At 35.9% G+C, this 21414-nt stretch overlaps 1 protein-coding gene across 8 annotated transcripts in view; it reads left to right on the forward strand.

The window, feature by feature from the left end:
• The window catches only part of LOC123688953 (disks large 1 tumor suppressor protein), a 742726-nt gene that overhangs the window by 429742 nt on the left and 291570 nt on the right, over positions 1–21414 (forward strand). For 6 of the 8 annotated variants that reach the window (XM_045627719.1, XM_045627722.1, XM_045627715.1 and 3 more), the window contains one exon: positions 8150–8230. The exons of 1 other annotated variant lie outside the window; for it this stretch is intronic. In XM_045627719.1, coding sequence (XP_045483675.1) covers positions 8150–8230 — 81 coding nt within the window. Of the gene's footprint in view, positions 1–8149; positions 8231–18486; positions 18730–21414 lie in introns of those variants that run through there. One more of the 8 variants, XM_045627723.1, reaches the window with a different exon arrangement.

Here is a 21414-nt window from a genome sequence, read left to right on the forward strand (position 1 = left end):
ATTTTATTTTATACAACTATTCAAAATAAAATAGCTTTAAATAGAAGAAGATTTTTTCTTGAGATTATTCTTCAATGAAGAATGTTCTATCAAGATACCATACCTTAACGCAATACGCATCTTATAATGTTCAAAATTTTAATGATTCTCATATTTCCATCATTGCTAGTTGAATCCGGACCGACTGTATATGTCATCCTTGAACAAAATCAATCCCCTTTGGAGCTAATCAATTCTTTATAGGTCAATGAGGTTTTATTCGGCGCTCCGTGGTTTCCCAAAGAGCCATTATTTCATCGATTTAATCGACATCGGAAGTATCTATAAATTTATTTTAACCGCCATAATTTCAGCAACTTCGGAAATGTCCATTTCCCAAAATGGCTTGATATGGTCCATAATCTCACGACATGATAAAGTTGTTTCGAACAAGAGAACGCTGAATGGAACATGATTGATAGAGTAACGTTTACGTTGTTGTATAAATGATTACAGAATAGTATCTGGATTATTTACCGATCCATGATTTTGTCCGAGGTGCTTTTGTACGATATCAATATAACAAACAATGGAATTAATCCACTTGAATCTTTTATTATTAGCGGTGGTTAAAATATCAATGACAATATTATTACTGAATTAATTGACAAATAATCTGAATTGAGTTGGTTATGATTTTATCTACTCCTATTGTATATTATATATTCATTATTCAACTGCTTTTGAGCAATTAAGAGTATCTATTAACAGACAGCGTGAGTTTTAATAACTCACTACTATAACTCACTATAATATGTATATCGGAAAATATGGATCTGTGCATCTATACTTCTCTGCTTCTATTGGCCGAAAAGGAACATTCCATTAATGTTATTGAGGGGAGGAATGTCCGAGGGAATGTCACTTTAAAAATTGTGACGTTTGCAAATTAAGTTGATATCTAATTATTGTGAATGTTTTGCTGAAAACGGTCAATTCAAATAGTGAAGATGAAATATTTTATAGATATACATTTCCAAAAGACAAACAGCTAATGGTACCATACAGAATAACTTGCCCGAAAAAAATATAAAGGAGTTTGAAAAAATTTTCTAGATTGGTGTAGCAGTAAGATCATTAAGTCATCGTTTACAGGGAATGTTTTTTGGTATATTTTGATACATTTTTATAGGCAACTATTGAGATTTTTCAATAAAGTTCTATGTCTTTACTCTGTACTGGATTCGAGCTAGCCGAAGCTAGTTCGATTGTGATTGGTGACACTAAGTTTCCATCTCTCTTGTACTCGGGATCGAGCACATATGTTTATTTCTTGTTCCTTCTGTCTATATTCTAAGTCTGTATTTTTTTCCTAGTATTTATTGATATAGTCGTGGATAAAGTATAGTATTCAACTTGCGGTAATGGTCATAACTCACTTGATGAATTACAGCACTCGCCTGCGGCTCGTGCTGCAAACTTCATCTGCGTGAGTTATGACCTACATTACTGCTCGTTGAATAATATACTATTAATCCAAGTAAAAGAGTCACCTTACTTCATTTTTCACGTAGTAAAAAACGGTTTAATTCCCCTGATTTCACACTTCTTGCTTCATATGTTTTTCTTTGTGGAGGTATTCTGCTGATCTTATTAAAAGTAACTACATTCTGCTCTACTCCTATACTTGTGAATTGTTATGTACACTATCTTCATTTATAATTCTTCGTTCTAATGATTTTCCAATGATATTTTTTTGTCAATGTTCTATTACATGATAGAACTTTGAGTTATTCTTTTCAAATTTACTCTCAAATCATGACACTTTTCGTCTTTAAATCAGGGTCGCATGAGATTAACCTGTATAAAAAATTTTCCGTAATCTTTGTTGAATCCTTTGAATGGGTTAAACATCCTCATCCTCTTTTTCACCTCCCTCGACAATAAGCCCTAGGAGCAATGTTCTTTCACCAACCACCACCGCAATAATTGCTCACGATATCCAAATAATGGACCAGGAGGCTGTAAAGTGTTCTCTTAACAACGAGGAACTGCTTTGAACTAAGCCGTTTTAGGGGGCGAAAACCTGATGGTTAACTGAATAAATCTCTATGCGAAAATGACATCCGCATAAACGTTTTATCTCGAAAGGTCTGTCATGAATCACTTCGAATTTGTTTTCCTTGCAGAAGTCGGTCAGTGGGGGTACAGGTTCGGATTCAGTGACGAGGATTCTGAAGGAGCGTCTAACCGAAAATATTCCACATAGACGTCTCCTCCTGAAGTTCATATTTTTTTGCAGTTGATAGGAATTCAACTAAGGGAAAATATGAGATATTTGTTAAAAATCCAAACACAATAAAAAGTAAAAACCAGCGGAGTACCACAGGGTTCTGTCTTGAGCCCGATCCTATTAGTTCTGGCTCTTGTTTGTATCAGTGTTATCACGGAAAAGAAAGAGATGAAGTTGTTGTGTGCGACTCGACACATATCAAGAAGATATGTAGACACTTCCCTCTTTCTTGCCAGAGGAAAAAGTGTTGCTATAAGAAAATAAAGCAGTTTCAAGCATTTCGAGATCTAATATTTCAAAAAATGGGATATTGGAAAATTTGAATTGAATTTGATTGAATTTTCATTGTACAACTTGAAAAATTTTTTTTTGTATTCTAGAGAAGAAAATTGTAGTGCTTGATTGTCTTAGATACATGATTTGATCGCTTTCAAAAGGGATAATCGAATTTAAAGTTTCCATAGACGTTACATGAAAAAATCTTTTTTTTTGATGTTTTAGCGTAATTGCCAGCTGCCCTTTGCATAATTCTTACTTATTCATTGTTTTAAACTCTCCAGCAAGCATTAAGACTTGCTTCGTGACTACTACCTCTTGGGTAGAGTCACAGACATGGTATTTGAAGGAGAAAGCGCTGGCTTCACCAAGTTGAAAGTGAGAAGTAGCGTTTGAAAGACTCGAAAAGAAGAATCAGAATTATAATCAAGTATCAAAAAACCCGGTGGTGTGAAAATCAAGTATGAAAGAGGTTGTGAACATAATTAAGCAAAAATTAATTAAAAAAAAATAACTTAGTATTTGCTGGAGAGTTCAAAACACTAAATGAGTAAATTATGCAAATAACAGCTTGCAGTTACGTTAAAAACTAAAAAAAAAAATTTTTCCATGTAACGTCTTTGAAAACTTGAGGCTCGATTATATCCCCTTGAAAGCGATCAAATCATGTACCTATCTAAGACCATCAAGCACCACTAATTTTTTTTTAATAAAAAAAAATTGTTATCTTTCCTTGGATATAAGGAAAAACCACTTTTTTGTTGAAAATTTAAATTTTCTCATCAATGGATTATATGAGATAAGGCTATTTCTCATTTCAGAAAAAAAATTCTATGCTCTAGTAGATACTCATGTAAGTTATTCGAAATTCATTGCGAAACTGTCACTGTTACGGAAGTTGGGATGAGTTGAAAGTTACAGAATAATAAATGAATTCCTGTCCCTGTCTGGATTGTTTATACAGTTTTGATTTGTTTCGTCTTCTCCGTAGAGGTATCAACTCGAAATTATTTCATGAAGAGAAAAGTTTGGCTCATTCGTTAATTACAAGTTAGTAACTTGTATCAATTTTAGATGAAACTTTCCATTTGCTAGTTAAGCATCATAAACGATTAAACAAGCTATGAAGGTTCAACTGTAATTCATATTGCAAATTAATTTCCAAATCTCATCAGCTTGCTTGAAACGGAAATGAGGAAATTGCAATCTGAAAATGGTATATGGCCATCTCAGTTCACTTAAATGGAATGAATTGAATATTATGTAAACTAGGTATATAAATATAATAATAATAATAATAATGGAGTTCTATTTCGGTGAATAAACGATTATTATTACTCGAAAAATACCAAAAGGAGTATACATAGTAATAATGTGCTTGTTAATTTTCTTTCGCAACTTTTACCATTATGAAAACACTTCACTCAACTGATAATTTAATGTTATCATTATGCTGAAGGCTTTTCACAGCCATAATTGGACATAATGGGGAAGTTCCAGACTTTTTAGCTGTGGTCTAGTCGATTTTTGACCTGACATTTCTTACTACTGCGGTAAGTATCTTCAGATGTTTCTAGATCGGTTCTCTCCAGATGCGGTATTTATACTCTCTCCACCGGATGGAGAGAAGCTATGTGGTTCATCCCATCCACTCCTAGGAGATTTCGTTTATGTAAGAAGTTAGAACTATTGCTGATAACCAGGCGGTGCACATTATAGGTGTTTCTTTTCTTCTGTTGATGTTATTCGAATGTTTGTTCTTTCGATTGCTTCCATATTAATTCGCGGATAGTTGCTCTTGATATCTGACATTATTTGTGAGGCTGAAATAGTTTGATAACACAATATCTTCCTTAGTAATAAAGAATGTTTTTTTTCGAGGTATATAACTTTATGATGGCATTACTTTCCAAGAGGGCGACCGATTTAACAGCTGTCAAGTGATTTATTCTCAGTTTGGTTTGGCAATTCATCATGAATAGACTCACGCCTGAAAAACGCTTGAAAATAGTGCAATTTCATTTCGAAAATAATGGTTCTGTGCGGAATACGTATCGCGCACTACGTCCATTTTATCGTCGACAAAATCGTCCATCAGAGCAGTTAATTCGATCAACCATGGAACGTTTTCGCACCACGTTTACTCTTCTTGATAACTCGCATCCGCAGAGACGCCGTACGGTGCGTACAGAAGAAGCTAATTGCTGCTGTAGAGCGTAGCATTGAGGTAGACCCGAATGAGTCTATCCGCCATCGAGCACAGGAATTGGATCTGCGTCCATCCACTTCATGGAAGATTTTGCGGAAGGATCTTGGTTTGCGTGCTTACAAAATCCAACTCGTGCAAGAATTGAAGCCAAACGATTATCAAGTAAAGCGTAGATTCGTCGAATAGGCCCAAAATGAGATTGCCGTTGTTCCCGATTTTCATAAGCGAATTTTGTTTAGCGATGAAGCGCACTTCTGGCGATCATATGCCAGAAATCATATTTAAAATGTAATGACACAAGATTATCTTGCGGATAAATAAAATTCATGTCAATCGAATAATCTGTCGTTGTTTTATTGCAATTTCAAGTTCTATAGCTCTAAAACAAACATCCTTCACTACTACTAATACCTTGCTAATGGTTCGTAGATCACAAAACTTGGTGAATTAGACTTTTACTCGTATAAGGATTTGTAACACCTTTATCTCTAGCCTTTATTTATGTTAGGCTCGAGTCTCGAATCTATGGAAAACATTATTCGTAGACGTTTGAGGAAATAATGTTATTTCATTCCCAACTTCTTATTATGTTTGCTACCGGAAAAAAACAAACCTCTGAAGGTTTAACAAGACAACAAGTCTCCTTTCAACCGTAGTACGAAACGTTGTTCAACCAAACTTCATACCTACGTAATTAGAGAAGTTTCTGGCCCTAATTCAACCGTTGTCTAGGTGCTACCAGCTTTCATAGTGCACCTCAAAACGACAGGGACAATATTAATTTCTACAGTGGCGTCCCCTGAGCCGACAGTTATTGCAGGGCTACGTACCACTAAAGATAAATTGGTTGATAAACAAAACTTGAGCAATGAATTTTATTTTAATGGCACGTTATACTGATGTTACTGTATTTCATTGATGTAGCTTCGAATTTCTACATTTATTGTTTGGATGACTCAAATCATCTTAACGATCAAAATGGAAATTTTCAACAGAATATAATCAGTCAAATATATACCTACCTGGAATTACAACTGAAATGACTTCATTATACTAGGTTAACAGCCTCTTCTCGAAATGGCTCATTTCATTCTTGGCATTACCCCCTTACAGACCATCTTCATCCCCACTTATTATAAAGTCAGAAATAACGTTACTTGATCATACTCCATTTTGTAATATCCTTGAGTTTTAAAAAGCAAAGTTGTGCTATCATTTTTTTCTTGTCATTTTATAGGTAGTATAGAATCGAAACACTCAACGAAAACAATGACGTCCGCAAACAGATGTATAGGGTGTTTTTTTCGAGGCGTTACTGTTCCAGATGACGACCGATTTAAGAGCTGTCAAGTGATTTATTCTCAGTTTGGTTTGACAATTCATCAATAGACTCATTATCATCAAATAGAGAAGGATCTGCTCTTTTTTTCACTACAAAAAATAACCTGGTGTTCTGTATCTGTAACAATATTGAGGGACTCATAGCAACAACGGGTTAATAATACTTTCCAGATTTCACCTTGAAAGTCGTGGCTGAAAACATAAAACTAGTTAATTCTGATTCGGTCTTCATTTCATCTTACTTCTCATTGCGAACCTTAATGAGTCACCACTGAATTTCTATGCGCCTTATCAACGCCACTATAATAGTCAGCTAGCAAGAAACAAAGATGTCCTACGAGACAAACACGAAATCAGGGTTCTGATATGAATTCTCCAAATTCTGATTGCCCGTTGCTGAAGTAGATGATGGAGTTTTAGGACACAAATGCTTGTCCCGACTACGTTGCAGAGAAGGAACAGACCACAGTCGGTCCATTGTGCTCGGATTTAGGGGTGTTTTATGGGGTTAAAGGTCGGGGATTATTGTTGCTTGTAGTTTTTGGACGTGCTTTATGAAAGGGACCTAATGAAACTACTTTCTCTTTATACCGAAACAATCCACACAGGCGGACGTCGAGGCCGTTGTGTAATAACGTTCCTCTAGATTTAGTGGCGTTCGAGGCTGGCGAGGGTTTGTCTTGCTGACGGGGTGTAATAGCGAGACAAGGACAAAACTGAAACACGAGTTGGAGGAAGTGTTTCATCTCGAATGGCAAGTCTGTAACTACATCAATCGCGTTTGAAAATTGTCGGGAGCTGAGAAGTCATTTCTTAAGTTTAAATCCTACTGGAGCAAAAAATCACTTTGCAACATATTCCCACTGGAGTCGTTTTTATTTCTATAGGCGTGATCTTGCGCCCCCCCTAGATTTCTCAAGAAATGAACAATCTATATTTTGGAAATGAGATGAATATTTTCCTCTATTTCAACTGCAATATACTTGATAGAAAATATTTGTTACTCTTTGCTTTATGCAGAATGAGACAAAATGGGAAAAATGAGAATGCTCACCCTAAGTAATCCCATATGTGCTCAATTGGATTAATATCTGGTGAGTTTTATGGCAATTTCATTGTATGGATATTGTGGTAAAAGCCAATTTTGGTGGTGAACTGCCCATTGCTGACGGATAGCTCTATGTCCAGGTAATAGCCGAGGCACTCTCAACGGTCTTCTTGTCGTTAAATTTGAGAAATGCAACCGCCTTCTTATGGTATTGGTGGGGACCACTCGTCCCTTGTAAAATGTAGAAATGTTCAGGGTTTTCATTTTTTTCAGTTCTACGTATTAATTTGATTTGATCAAAAGAAAGCAATTCCGTTAACTTCGAAAGAAATTATCAAAACAATCAAAAGTTTTCAGCTGAAAGTAGAGAACGATTACACTAAAACGTAATTTGGAAAAGAATTTGTACATGGGAAAAATACTTTTGTAGTCACTCAATGAAAATAATAGATTTGAGTTATTTGGTCTAAATAATTTCTGTAGCGAAAATATTCATTCAATCGATACAAATATCCTATGAAAACACCAAAATAGATTTTCCATAAAAATTCATTTTATCCACAAATCAACCTGTACATTTGGAATTGGAGATCATATAACCATTCCATAGTAACGTGCTGATCTCTTTTTCTATTCCATTTTGTAGTGAAACTCGATATATTGCAACCCGCACAAAAATATTTCAGCAATAAGAATTCACCACAAGTTATCGAATTTCCATAACGTATCTGATCTCAGCGCCATTTTATGGGGACGTAACTCAATACATCATTTTTACGGGAGACTTTCCGGCAATCGTTCAAATATGGCCGAGCATTTTCCACTCGAGCGTGCTCTTTGCCAAATAAAAAACGATTCCGAGTAATCAAATGAAGAACTAGTCGGGTGCGAGGAAAATTCCCTGCTCTCCTCAGTTTCTCCCATAATTTCACGAATGTTTGCCGAATATAAATCGTTTGGACGTGTCTCGCAAAACGAATGAGTTTGTCTTTTTCTTTTACAGGGTGGTAACACGAATTCGAACAGCTTGCGCAGCGTGGAAGTACAGTCCATAAGCAGGGAGAATTTGTCTTATATTCAGCAGGTGAGTTTATGCTCAATTTCCTTTGGTTGATAAGAATTTCATAATGCCAATTTGTACATTTATTTGGAAAATGAAAATTTGGAATCGGTGGAGGATGAACATTTTGTAATTTGCGCAATGTCCTACAATTTGAAAATTTAACGTAGAATATGTTTGTCGCTACTGATCCTCATTTTTGTAGACTAAAATCATTATTTGGATGAAAGCCAAATATGTCCTAAATGTGCTACGAGTATACAGCCGTACAAGGTATCTCAAATCTAGAAAGAAATATGTGAGCCACTAGATTTTACGAATATATCTATGAAAACATATTTTTAATATATTTCGCAATAGTCAATATCTGGAAATGCCTAAATTTGAAAATTTCACAACAACTATTACAGCTAGAGCAAATCTGTTTGAAGTATTAATTTTTGATGTAATCAAAAAGTAGCAGTGTCGCGAAAACCGCATTGCTTCATGTATATCATGTATGCAAATCTTCTCTGGTGTCTCATCATATTCGTAGTTTGTAGTTAGGATCTAGGCCTAAAACTTAATATTAAAATTTTCAGATAACTGTTGAATCATATCCTCGAACACAACATTGATCAGCATGGTCATTGATCCTGAAAGTCACAAAATAAAACTATCAAAATACATCAATTTTCATTTCCTACAAAATACTTATTATGACCAAAGATCAGATTATCTGGACTGAATCACTTCTAACCCGCCTACTTGTATCTCCCTTCTCTCAAATCGATGTTGGAAAAAGAATTGTTCATACTCTATCTTTATTGAACTAATGGCATTTTATCTCGGTTTCAAGCAATGGATATCTACAATATTGAGATTTATCGTTGCTAATATTGTATAAAAATTTTCTTAATATGTCTTCTAAAATACCTACAACAGAAAGAAATGGCTCATTTCTCATATTATGTCAAATCTCGAGCACAAAAATATTCTTCCGCCCTGAATGCAAAGACTGATTTACACGAAAGAATAATTCAATGCCCTTTATTGCTTGCAACTTCGTACGAAACTAATCATGGAGAGCAGTCCTAAATTTGGAATTGGAATTATAGTGGTCATAAATCTTCTGGGCACTTGGGAATAATTTATTAATGGCGTAGTGATTAATAATTACAGATGTTACGTCCCCTTCGAATGCGTTGAAAAGTTCTCCAGAAAATAGTCTCATAAATTAAACGTTGCCACTTCGGCTCAAATGTCCGAAAACGGATAAACGTGTTGTTCATTCCAATTTAGAGAACTTAAGAGATCGAAGAAATATAATTCTGGATAGCGATCGATTCGAAGAAGTGTATTTTGTGTATTTTGCGTGAACATTTGTCCATGAGGAAGCTCACAAAATTGTTTCCGTCAATATGCACTTAACAGTGGATGAAGTATGAATTCTTCACTACAAGTCAAATTGAAGATTAGTCGAATGGAAAGCAGTTGGTGAAAGACGTCCAAAGAGACCAAAAACTCAAACATCAGCTGGCAAGGTTATAGCAGTCGTATTTTGAAGTGGTATATTGTAAATTGAATATTTTTACGAAGGTAAACACTGAATATAACATGACGTTATACGATCGTTTGCATGCATAAATGAAGAGAAAAAACAACCTATCGATGAAAACCATGGTCAAATTGAGAGAATTGCGCTTCATACAGATTGACCACCCAGCTCATTCTCTAGATCCTACCTCCAGTGATTGCTGGCTTCTTACAAACCCCAAAAAAATGCTCCAAGAGATGAAATTTGGTTCAAATGAAGAAGTTATTGACTTATAACTGTTGACGAATAAGTAGAGTCGAATTTTCAGGAAAAATGTGTTTTTACTGGCTGGGCTCTAGATTCTTTGGAGTAAAAGAAGATTCTGACTTTTGAATTATCATTATTCGTCACTGTGTTAATCTCGAATTTGATCACTTACAATTAAGCTAATTTAGTCAATAGACAGAGTTACTAACTTCACTCACTAACTAGCCTAGGATGTGAGTAATTCGAGGCAACTAGGACGAAGAAACCACTGACAAAATTCAGGTCGAAACAATATTTTCAATCCGTTGAAGGATTTTCCTCGTTAACTGCATATCTTGTAGATGGCAATTCGCTTAAAAAACTTGAATTCTCCCTTCGTCCGGAAAAAGTTTCAATTAGAATTCGTCAGTTGGAAAAATCCTCAAAAAAAAACTTCAACGTCAGACGCTGCAAGCAATCGTTGAGAAATTTGCAATTTGTTATCAGCAAAAAATTTGCTAAATCTCTTTAACTTTTTTCGTGCATCCAATCTCTGTCTAATCCAATTAGGAGAAGCACCGCGGGAACTAAATTCAATTAGTCCAATCTAAATTATACCAATTAAACCGGAGGAGATCTTGTGAATCAATAAGTGCCTGCGAGTTAGGAGGATTCCCGCCAGGCGGCAGCACCGGTCGGAAAAGCGCCTTCGTAAAGAAGACACCTAGAGGACAAGTTGCTCCGTGGGAAAATTGCATAGTTGGGAATCTCGACGGAAGATGGCAGGACCAGTATATTAAATTTTCAATCGATCATTCAGTTATGATGGGTTACTTCTCATGCAAGGTTCGAAAATGTATTAGAAATTAATATCGAAAATATCCTAGATACCTAATCATCAGTATCGGTTCAGAAATTTTCGTGGAAATTAAATTAATTTCACTAATTTAGTTGACGAAAACCTTATATCACGGTACTTTCCGATTTTTTTCAAAATAACAACTGATTCGAATATAGTTCTTTGAATATTTTTCAAGCACTTAACTTGAACGAGATTTTCTCAAGTGATAAAATATTCGCGCTTTGTCTGTCGATTTATTTTTCAACTCAGTTTCGTTATGGAATGAAAGATATATTTATGAAATAAATGCATTCACGAGTGAATTCCTTAAGCCTATTCCACAAAAATAATGAATGGTAAACATTCGGAAATTTGGACACAATTAATTATAATTGACGTTGAACTGTCACGAACACAAAGAGTCCAGTTTGGAGTATTATAGATAATCCCAATTTAACCAGTACTTCCGATTTAAGGACATTGTGAAATACTCAGAAAAATATGGAGAGGATAACGAGGGTATTTTTTTGAAAAACAAAGGAAAGAATAACGGACATTCCTTAGGGAAAAATGCTAATCGTAGACACGTGTTTGGGCTTTCAGCTTCTCATCAGTACATTGAAAAAGTGTAAGGATGAACAACATTTTGAGGAAAATAACAAACATGTGTAAAGGATAATGAGGGTATTGTTCAAAGAACAAGGAAAGAATGACGGACATCATCCCTCAAAGAGAAGTGCTAACCGTAGACACGTGTTTCGTGCTTTCGGCCCACATCAGTACGGTGAAAAAGTGTTAGGATGAACAACACTTGGAGGAAAACAACAAAAAAAACGTAGTCAAATTCAATTCGGAAAAGTAACTTTTCCGAATCGAATAGCGTCCAGGAATAGAAATGACATTCTGAATATCCTCCAAGAATTCTTCAACAATTTCAGAAAAAAAACCTGTTGGTCGTTCATTGCTGTGTAAAAATATCATTGGACGTAATGGGTGAAGCGCATTGACAAGTTTCTGAAAGAACCCTAAGTTTTAAGATGTTGAAATTGTGAAATTTACAACTAGGCAGTACCTAAATATATCAAGATGTATCGACATTTTCATAAAATGTTTCTCATAATGTTATAGAAGGCAATGTGAGATACTTGAGTGGTTGGTCACCACGCTCAAAGAGATGATCGTACTCCAATAAGTTTTCTTCGATAAAATGGATGTTTTCAGAGAAAAACTAGAAACTTCAATAAAAATTCGCTTGGGATCTTGATCTTTCAAGTTTGGCAATAAGATTCTATTCTCAACGCCATCAGAGATTAATTCCACTTCTTCTAGATAAAGTATCATTTTTGTTGGTATTCAAAATACTTTCATTCAAATCCTTTCACTTTCAAGTTGACGATTTATATTTCAAGAATATCAAGAATTATCCAATATCATTAAATAGAAATATTTTGGCACCAAAAACCAAAAATTTTTGTTTTGGACCCTTTTATCATTCTGCAAACCTCCCACACTGAGAAAACAAATTTTACCGAACCCATTCATTTTCGTGTCTGAAACAGTCAGCAAAAAACCTGCTGGCGCAATCATTTTATTTCACTCCTATGTTTTATGCTGATTCTTTCAAGCGAATATTTTACACTGAAAAAATACCATAGCAACGACTCCTTCTCTCACCTTATGTTCGCAAAACCAACATGGTGATTTCACATCGCTATTTGACGAATATCATATTCTCATGAAATAAAGCCACCCGCCTTGTTATTGAATGAGCCAGTTTTTATTTTATCTGGTGAAATAGTCTCGTCGAATATTATTCGACAGAAAATTTTTCTGCTCAATGGTCATGTGGTATTATTCAAGATTTTTGTTTTTTGGCAGTTTTGCTCATTAAATTTTTTACGAAATCATGAGCAATTCAGACAAGCGATTATGTCGAAACAACGTACGTTTTATGCCAATCGAAAACTTTGCCAGCGAAGTTTCTCTCTGGTGATTTCTTCAAAAAAAATTCTTTAAAAATAATATTTACTGCAGATATAGTTGAATATATGATAAGAAGAATCTTTCTGAAACATAGGACATAGACCTTACTTCAAGGTATTAAAGTTTGAAGAAATCACCCGTAATTTTTTCAATATTTTCATTCACCTCTTCATTTCTTTAAGGCAAATCAAATCATAATAATTGTCTCATTCTCTCGAAAATGTTGAGCTTTAGACAAAGAACATTCAAAGTGAACTTTCTGAAAGAACAGTGTGGTTGTTCTGACTGGTATCGAAATATCTTTTGCCATTTCGAATGTTGTATAGGGGAAATTTGTTTATATTTCTATTAGTATTATCTATTCCACCAGTTTCTTAAACCTACTAAGGAACATCATCTATGGAAATACATACATATTACTAAAAGAAGGTAATTTTTTTTTGCAAACATCTGTGAATCGATTCGTATCTTAGTGAAACCAATTTAAAACTAGCTTAGGTAAGTGATCACTTTTAAAATGATGAAAATTCTTGGTTTCTGATTTGAAAATTCAAACTCGAAGAATGCATTTCGGACTTTTATGAAAACAAATTTGCCTTAGTGTCTGCCTATTTTTATCCGATTTCAATGAAATTCATTAGAATGTGCGCACACGTGAAATTCAAGGGAATTCGCGTTAGGTTCAAGTTTGGTGTGGGTATCTGAATCAGAATTTCAAAGGAATTTTAGCTCATCCGAAGATACCATAAGCATAATGAATGTGTTATTATGTTCCTTATATCGCTGAGAACTTCAGAGCGGTTACTAGCGCTTTTCAAAATTTCAAGTGATCTGCTTCGTATATACCTGACTTTTTTTACGTTCTACTTTTTAACCCATATGGCTTGATAAATAACCTGTTTCATAGGAATTTCAACTAATTCAAATCGACGGTACTTGTTGGTATAGATTCAAAATAACAATTAATAACGTACAGTGAAGGACTTCCGGGGCAAAGGACGTAGGAACATAACCATACACAAAATATTTTCTTTTCGTAAAAAAAACCCTCATTTACCAAAATTTCGGCAAGAAAGAAATGAAGTATCGAAGGGTGTTGAGGAATACTTGAACGTATTCCCGCTTTCTTCCGACCAATGGGACTCCTTCGACCCGGCACGTCACCATTGGCAACAGGAGATTACGTGCGGCGCGGGAACGACGCCGGTCGTCGACGCCCGCCGTCCCCGTAGTGTTGCTCGATGCCTAACCTGGCCGGCCGGGGATTCGAAGACGTTGTGCATTGTTTGTTTACCTCGACACGCGATCGGGATCGGTTATTCTCTCGATTATTCTTCGCTTAGCACAGTGTTTTGGAAAGGTTTGATTCTATTCTGTTGAGCTCCTTTTTATCGATGATATACCTTGAAGATGGTATGAAAATATGCTGAAATTTTCGGTGAAAATTGGACAAAAATCGAGTTCTTTCGTATTTTAGCAATATCAAAAAATTATATTTTTTTTGGTCGGAGTTATTATATCAATGTGAGAAATAACTAGAACTCCCCACTACTAGTGGTATATTATTTATGAATTTGAAGAATATTTCAGCTGAATTCTTTGGGAGCTATTTGACAGCTGTTTCGAAAAATATCATTTTGCGAAACTATTCAGTTATTTCAGAATAAATAATAGTCATATTTTTTTTCCAGTACAATCACTATATGACTAATTCTTTTACAGATTTCCGGTTCGAAATACATCTCCAAATGAAATGTTAATTCGTATTTTAATATTAATTTCAATCAATATCTCATCAAAGTATCGGGAGAAAATCTCTAATATTCACATTTCTAGTTATTGAATCATAAAAGCTCATTTTTCTTCCTTTCATTTATATATTTGTAAGCAGGTAAAACTTCTTCATATCATATAAATGTTTCAGGGTCCTGTTGGACCTAACTATATTGCTACTTCTCAAATAAACCGCGTTGCACGAAAGACTAATTAAGAGTTGAAAAGTATGAAGTGAAAAGTTGCAAAGTAGTTTGGTTCAACAGTCCCTAGTATTGCTCCAGGCTTATTGTGGTGCAACAAGCTCATTTTTCATGTTTTCTTATTCTTCTTGGTGTGCTTTATCCGTTTCGGACGTTGGCAATCAACATGGCACATTCACTTTTTATATTTGACCAAATTTGGAGTGAAATAGTGGAATAGGCATAAATCATGTCAAATCATTTAGCTATATTATTCCTGCATCAAATTTTATTCAATTCTTTTGATAATGATAGAATCTACTAGTATCGTGAATTTATTCTTTATATAATTTTTCATAAGTGAAAATTCTCATACCTATTATTAGGTTCATTTCTCAAATTATCAATTTCTTCTGATTTTACTATTTGGTAGTTTATAATTGATAGATTTCATTAACTCCCTAATGTTCAACGAAACTTTTAGAATGGCGCACTTGAAGTTCTGAAGATCTGAACTGAAAATCGTCATATCTTGGTATACAGGTTTAGTTGTTCGATTTAAGGCAGAAAAATACTAAGTCGACGCAGAGCAGACCGATATTATCTACGCACGAAAATCTGGAGCACTGGTTTCATTATAAGCGAACATACTAGCAAAACTTGACGCTGATTGACGGCTACTGTCGGCTACCGATCAGAAGTATCAAAATTTTCGTCGAGGTCATTCTCACGTTGTATTATATGAAATACATGAAAAACCTATCAGCATTCAATGTTTTCCGTAATAATATGACAAGTGTATAGAATTTACATTATTCCCTATTCCGCAAGGTTTCCTGTACCGAATATTTTCTGTGGGGACATGGTAAACATAGCTACTGTTTATTCACCCATCAAAACTAACCAGAAGAACTGCTGTACATTTCGATTATTGTGTGCTCGTAATAATTCGAATGATCTATATAATTGTTATTTTTACTCTGTGTTCATCAAAGTGGATTGACGCGTCGAAAGGGGCTTTAGAAGTATGCAATTAAGCCAATCAACCCGTTGATCGGGTCTTACTATATTTCGTTTCTGCCTTTAATTGTATCGTGAAAGTGCATATCTGACTTCAATCATTATTCAAAATCAACAGGTCGCCGTTACATGGTAGGTATACCTTGAGCTAGTCTAGAGCGTTGCATAGGGAAGTTTTTTGTGTAGTACCTACAAAGATGACGACTCAGAAATAAGCAAAACTATCGCCACTCAAAAATTGGCAAGAGTTCCAAATAGCTATCAATGTAGGCCACATCCACTTGTTGTCAGATTCATGCTACATCCCTCAAGAGCTAGCCAAAAAAAGTTTCAGCGAGGAAAAAAATGAGTGTCTAACAAAAGCGTAAATAATCTCAGAACATTTCCAAATCAGCCTCCTTGGAATTGCACAGTTGTAAAATTAACACAAGGCCGTTCCCTAATAATGAAAGGAGGACGACAAGGGGCCTCTTCAGGAAATATGTCCGCGAGCCCCGGTTTGGTTAGCAGACCGTTGAAGAGCTTTCGAGGACGCTTCGGAGAAAAGAATAGGCTTGATTTACGTCAATGCCAAGGTTTGCAATACATTTTTTTCCTTCTCTATACAAAGGGACTCCAATCAAGCGACACGCCAGGACTCGATTTGGGTCAACAGGAATCGGATCTTAGCAACTCTCGTGTCACATGATTCGGGGGGGTTTTTTGAAAGGTTTCGATGCTTTTTGGATATATTATACAATGTATTGTTATGAAAGATCCACGGGAAAACACTTATTGGATAGATTTCTCACATTCGCCAAGGTTTTTATTTTCCTTGAGAGGAAATAATGTATTTTTATGAATTCTTGAAAATATTAAATCCATCCGTCGACTTTTCGATACTTGACTTAGATTCAACGGTGAAACAAGCTATTAAAGATTATCAAGATCATTTGGATCATCTAGAGGCTGCATGGTGGTTTAGTCATGTTAAGATTTCCATATTATTCTTGATGAATTGAGATATACTTCACTCGATAATTTCAAGACCTAATAAGTGAAAACACTTTTTTCTTTCTCAAATAGTTGACTTTATTCTTTCGACTATTTATGCGTCAAAGTTTTTTTGAGTTTCCCCTATTGCGGCCCATCATGATGGAAAAAGCCCAATAAACTATCTTACATATAGTCCATCATCTATATCTAGACAACAATTAGAAATTCGGTATGGGTCCGAATTATATCAAAAGGTCAGGAAATATGAGAAAACCTCAATTAAACTTGCCAAAGAAACTAACCATCTAACGTTTCTACACCTTGCCAGAGACCGTTATCTTGTTCCTAAGGGTCTCAGATTAAAACTGCCAATAAGAGGCAGAATGACAGATAGAATCTCCAATAGAGCAAAATGATGGAAATAGCCCAATAAACTATCTAACAGTCATCACCTTGATTTAGCTCAAGTTCATTTTCATTTTCAAGCTGAACTTCTCGTACTCATTCCTCACCCGCTATCATTTCTTAAATTTGTTCTACTCTGTTACTTATGAGTACAATATCGTCAGCAAATCTTAGATGAGTGAGATGTTGTCCGTCGATTTTCATACCCCAATTCATCCAATTCTCGTTCTCAACTCAAAAATGTGCTAAGGAATCCAGACATTCCCATAAACCTAAAGAGAAAAGTATTCAACAGTTGTATACTCCCAGATCTCACATATGGAATGGCAACAATGACACTCACAATCCAGTCATCAAATCGAATGAGATCGACTCAGAGAGTTATAGAGAGCGCTATGCTGGGAATCTCCTTAAGAGATCATATTCGAAATGAGGAGATCAGAAGAAGTACAGGAGTGGAAGACGTAATGGGTAGGATTGCCAAACTGAAATGGACCTGGGTGGGACATGTGGCTCGGCAGGTTAACAACCGATGGACTAGAAAAATTGTACAATGAAGACCAAGAGAACATAAACGAGGTGTAGGAAGACCACCAAAGCGCTGGTTAGATGATATCAAAGCAAGGGTCGGACGAGGTTGGGACCAGTAGGCCCAAGATCCTATCAATTAGAGAATTCGAGGGGAGGCTTATGTCCAAGAGTAAATGCAAGCAGGCTGTTGAAGAAGAGAAGAAGAAGATTCGTCTACATAGTCATCTTCAAGAGTGATAAATGTACTGATTCGTTATCATTTCTGTAGATTGATTCGCCTTTGCCAGTCATTTTTTGTTGTCAAATCTGGAGAATGAGCTGGGTGGTAAAGCAGATGGAAGCGCAGTTAGTTGAATTGCACCTTGTTTTTTATCGAGCATTGCCTTTTTAAAGAAGATTTTTTTTCTTCAAGATTTGAGGACTTTTTTCATCACCAGAACGTTCTTCCTCATTGTTCGACTACGCATTGAACCTTATAATCATTATTGTCAATAGAACAGAGTCTGAATAACACTTATTGAACAATTGCTCCGACAGAAAAGTATCAACAAGCGTCACATAACCTTAAATATCTTGCTCTAGCTAGACTCTATATTTATTAACTATCAACACTATACTTAACTCTATACATATATATTGGTATGGCACCAGCCGTGTTATCTATGTGTCACTTATTGAGTGACGTGTTAGAAGACCCGTGAAAGGATATGCAAACTCATCAATCAATAATCGAAAAGGAGCTCAAATAGTAGAATATCCTCCAATTCATCATACATTATTCAGATACCAGCACTCAAGTCGAACCTCATCGTATAAGACGAGTAATTGCTTCGAACTGATAATATAGTAGAGTGCATCCAAAAGTCGTACAGTCATGATAGACTGGGTGTCCATTGTACGTCACTCGCGTCGGCGGTTCTCGAACTACGTGTACGGCGTCCCTCACAAGGTCCGCAAAAAGAGACTGTCGAAGAAGACGGTGCCTGGTCAGAACGAGCACCTGAATCTCAACATCCCGAAATGCACGTGCTGCTGGTCGGAGGGAATGCAGGTAAGAGGGAATCAATACTTCCATTTGGTCACCGCGTTCGTGAGTTTGTCGCTCGATTCCTGGTCTGCTTTCGGGAAATCCATAAACCGCTGAATTAAACAGCAACGGCTTGAGAAATTGGTCGCAGGTGGTGTCGAAAATTCATTGCAGGTGGTTGTCGGTCAGCATGGGCGTTGCTATAGTTTTCACTTAGGGGGTGTAGGAAGTTCCAATAATATATTTTTTCTGGTTGAAGCAATACACAGCAATATCACCTTATGTTACCATATGTCATAATACATTAATATGAGAAATATAAAACATCATTTCATATTGCCAGACGGCAATGTTTTATTTCCCAATCAGAGCAACAAAGTTTTTGAATTTGTAACGCATCTTTTCAAAATTTCTTCTGAAACCATTGCAACCAGATACAAACAATGACAAATTTACGAAATTCATGGAGGAGTTGCCTTTATCTAAATTTCTTTTGAAGATATTGCAATCAGATAAAAATGATGAAGAATTTTCTTTGCCATTCATCGATGAGACTGCCGTTTCTTTAAAAACATTTCGTTCAGTGGTAATCTTGAATAATTTTCCAAAAAGCATATCCAAAGATTGTGAAGACTCTGTTACGCGCAATGCCATCATCGACGCACCAGGAATCGTAACAGATGCTGCAGAGGGCTCTTCGTTACCTCATTTTTCTGCAACACACTGTCAGCCAGATAGCCTTCTGCGTCAGAGGAAATTTTACAAACACCTTGAATTTTCAGTGTAATCATCAATGTTCCCGCATTGCCACCAATGTCGCGGATGTTCATCTTCCACAATGGCTTGTCTAAGCTTTCACATTATGTAAACCCAACCATTCAGAAACCTTACTCGTAATCTTTCCGAAGATATTTCAGCTGATAGGCTGAAGACTCTTACACTCTTTTGTCGAATATTTCCCTCCTGTCAAAAATTCTATGTATCCGGAGAACAATTATCGAAAATTACAGCGATAATTGCATTGTAGGAAGCGAAACTGCACTGCGATAATTGTTCTGTTCATAGATGCTTAGTTTCTATGCATCTTACACAGTTCGAATCTATGGCAATTCCATTCTAAATCAGTTTGACAGGTAATGTAACAGTGTATTCGGGAAATATTCCCCCGAATTACACTCGTGCATCAAAATTACCGGATAATTTCGCATTCCAGCGTGTTTTCTTTGAAAAACTGCATTCGGTCATTTTCAATTTTGGAGAAAGAGCCCTCCACCTTCGGTGTCGGGCTCTCTCTCCAAAAATGAAAATGAACTCATGCAGTTTTTATGACAACACGCTGTCATGCAAAATTATCGGTAATTTTGATGCACTTGTGCAATTACTTACGATAAGTCATGAACAACCTGAGAATGCCTTGTGGTAGTAACGCCGAAATTCGTCACACAAAACGAGCGGTAAATTTTTACTATCGTTCTTTGGCGAATTGTTCTCGAGCCAAATTACAAGGTACGCCCTCTCCCAGGGGTTAGCTGTTTCGTCCCGAGATCATTGGTGGACTCATCAGTTAGACAATCCAGCGATCTCTGCCTAAGACACACCGTCTCATACCATCGTGGAGAAGTGACTCTGTTGCAACGCGACGACCCCTTTAAATACGCCGGGGCTGATGAGGTGTGGCGCATACAGCCATAGCGCCATCTTTGAGCAGACAGAGTCACTTCATACTCCCAGCTGTAGACAGAAACTTACACTAAAGCGTATGAAGATTTCAGGAGTTGGAAAAAAAATTTGGTGAACGGTGTCGTCGAAAATATGTTACTAGCGGTTTTTGAATATTTGATATGTTACTGTAATTCTTGTGATTTTGGACGTATGACTGACGTTTGGTTCGTTAGAACCAAACATTAACAAGTTTCCTCTGCTTCAGTTAACAGGTAGTTTTACATTTCAATTCTAGTTGTGACATTACGCCACAAACAATCCAGTCAGCCATGATTTTTACGAACACGGCCATAAGCAGCGTTATCATTGCGATAAGTTGAAAAATTCACAGTAAAATATTTTTTAATTTTCGGAACAATTGCTTCAATTAGAAAAAATTGTTGAACAGATAACACGGAGAATATAAATACATTTCCCTTGGTTGTTTATATATCCCCTGGGCTTTGCTATCAGGATGTACCGAGCCAACCTCTGGAATCGTTGGTTTTTCAGCGATGAAAGTTTGTCATTTTTCATATTCAAGATAGCTCAGCATATGATGTTTGTCAACAAGTCATTTGTAGATCGCATCATGTCATGACCATATTAGTTTGAAAAATGTGTCACCAAAAAGGAGATAGATTCGGAAATATTTCTCGGAACAAATTCTGCATCAAATTGCCATTCTGACCCTTGATACCTAATTCCACGAAAATTCAACATAACCTTATTTCAAAACTGAATATCCGATTCATTGAATCTCCTTGTTTCACAAAAAAAGCTTATATTTTCAGTTTGCTAGTGCTCTAGCTCACCTTCTGATTGCATCACAGGAAAATTTTCCATGCAGGTAAATAGAAAAAAAGAAGAAATCGGAGATGAACTTGTAGTGTCACCTGTAACATCGCGGGATTTTAACGTTACATTACTTTTTTGCGTCAACATACTTCGTCCCGTCTAATGTGAATTACATTCGAAATATACGCTCAAATATGTGTTTTTTTTTCA

Source organism: Harmonia axyridis, chromosome 1, assembly GCF_914767665.1.
Source record: "Harmonia axyridis chromosome 1, icHarAxyr1.1, whole genome shotgun sequence".
In the NCBI taxonomy this organism is placed as follows: Eukaryota; Metazoa; Arthropoda; class Insecta; order Coleoptera; family Coccinellidae; genus Harmonia; species Harmonia axyridis.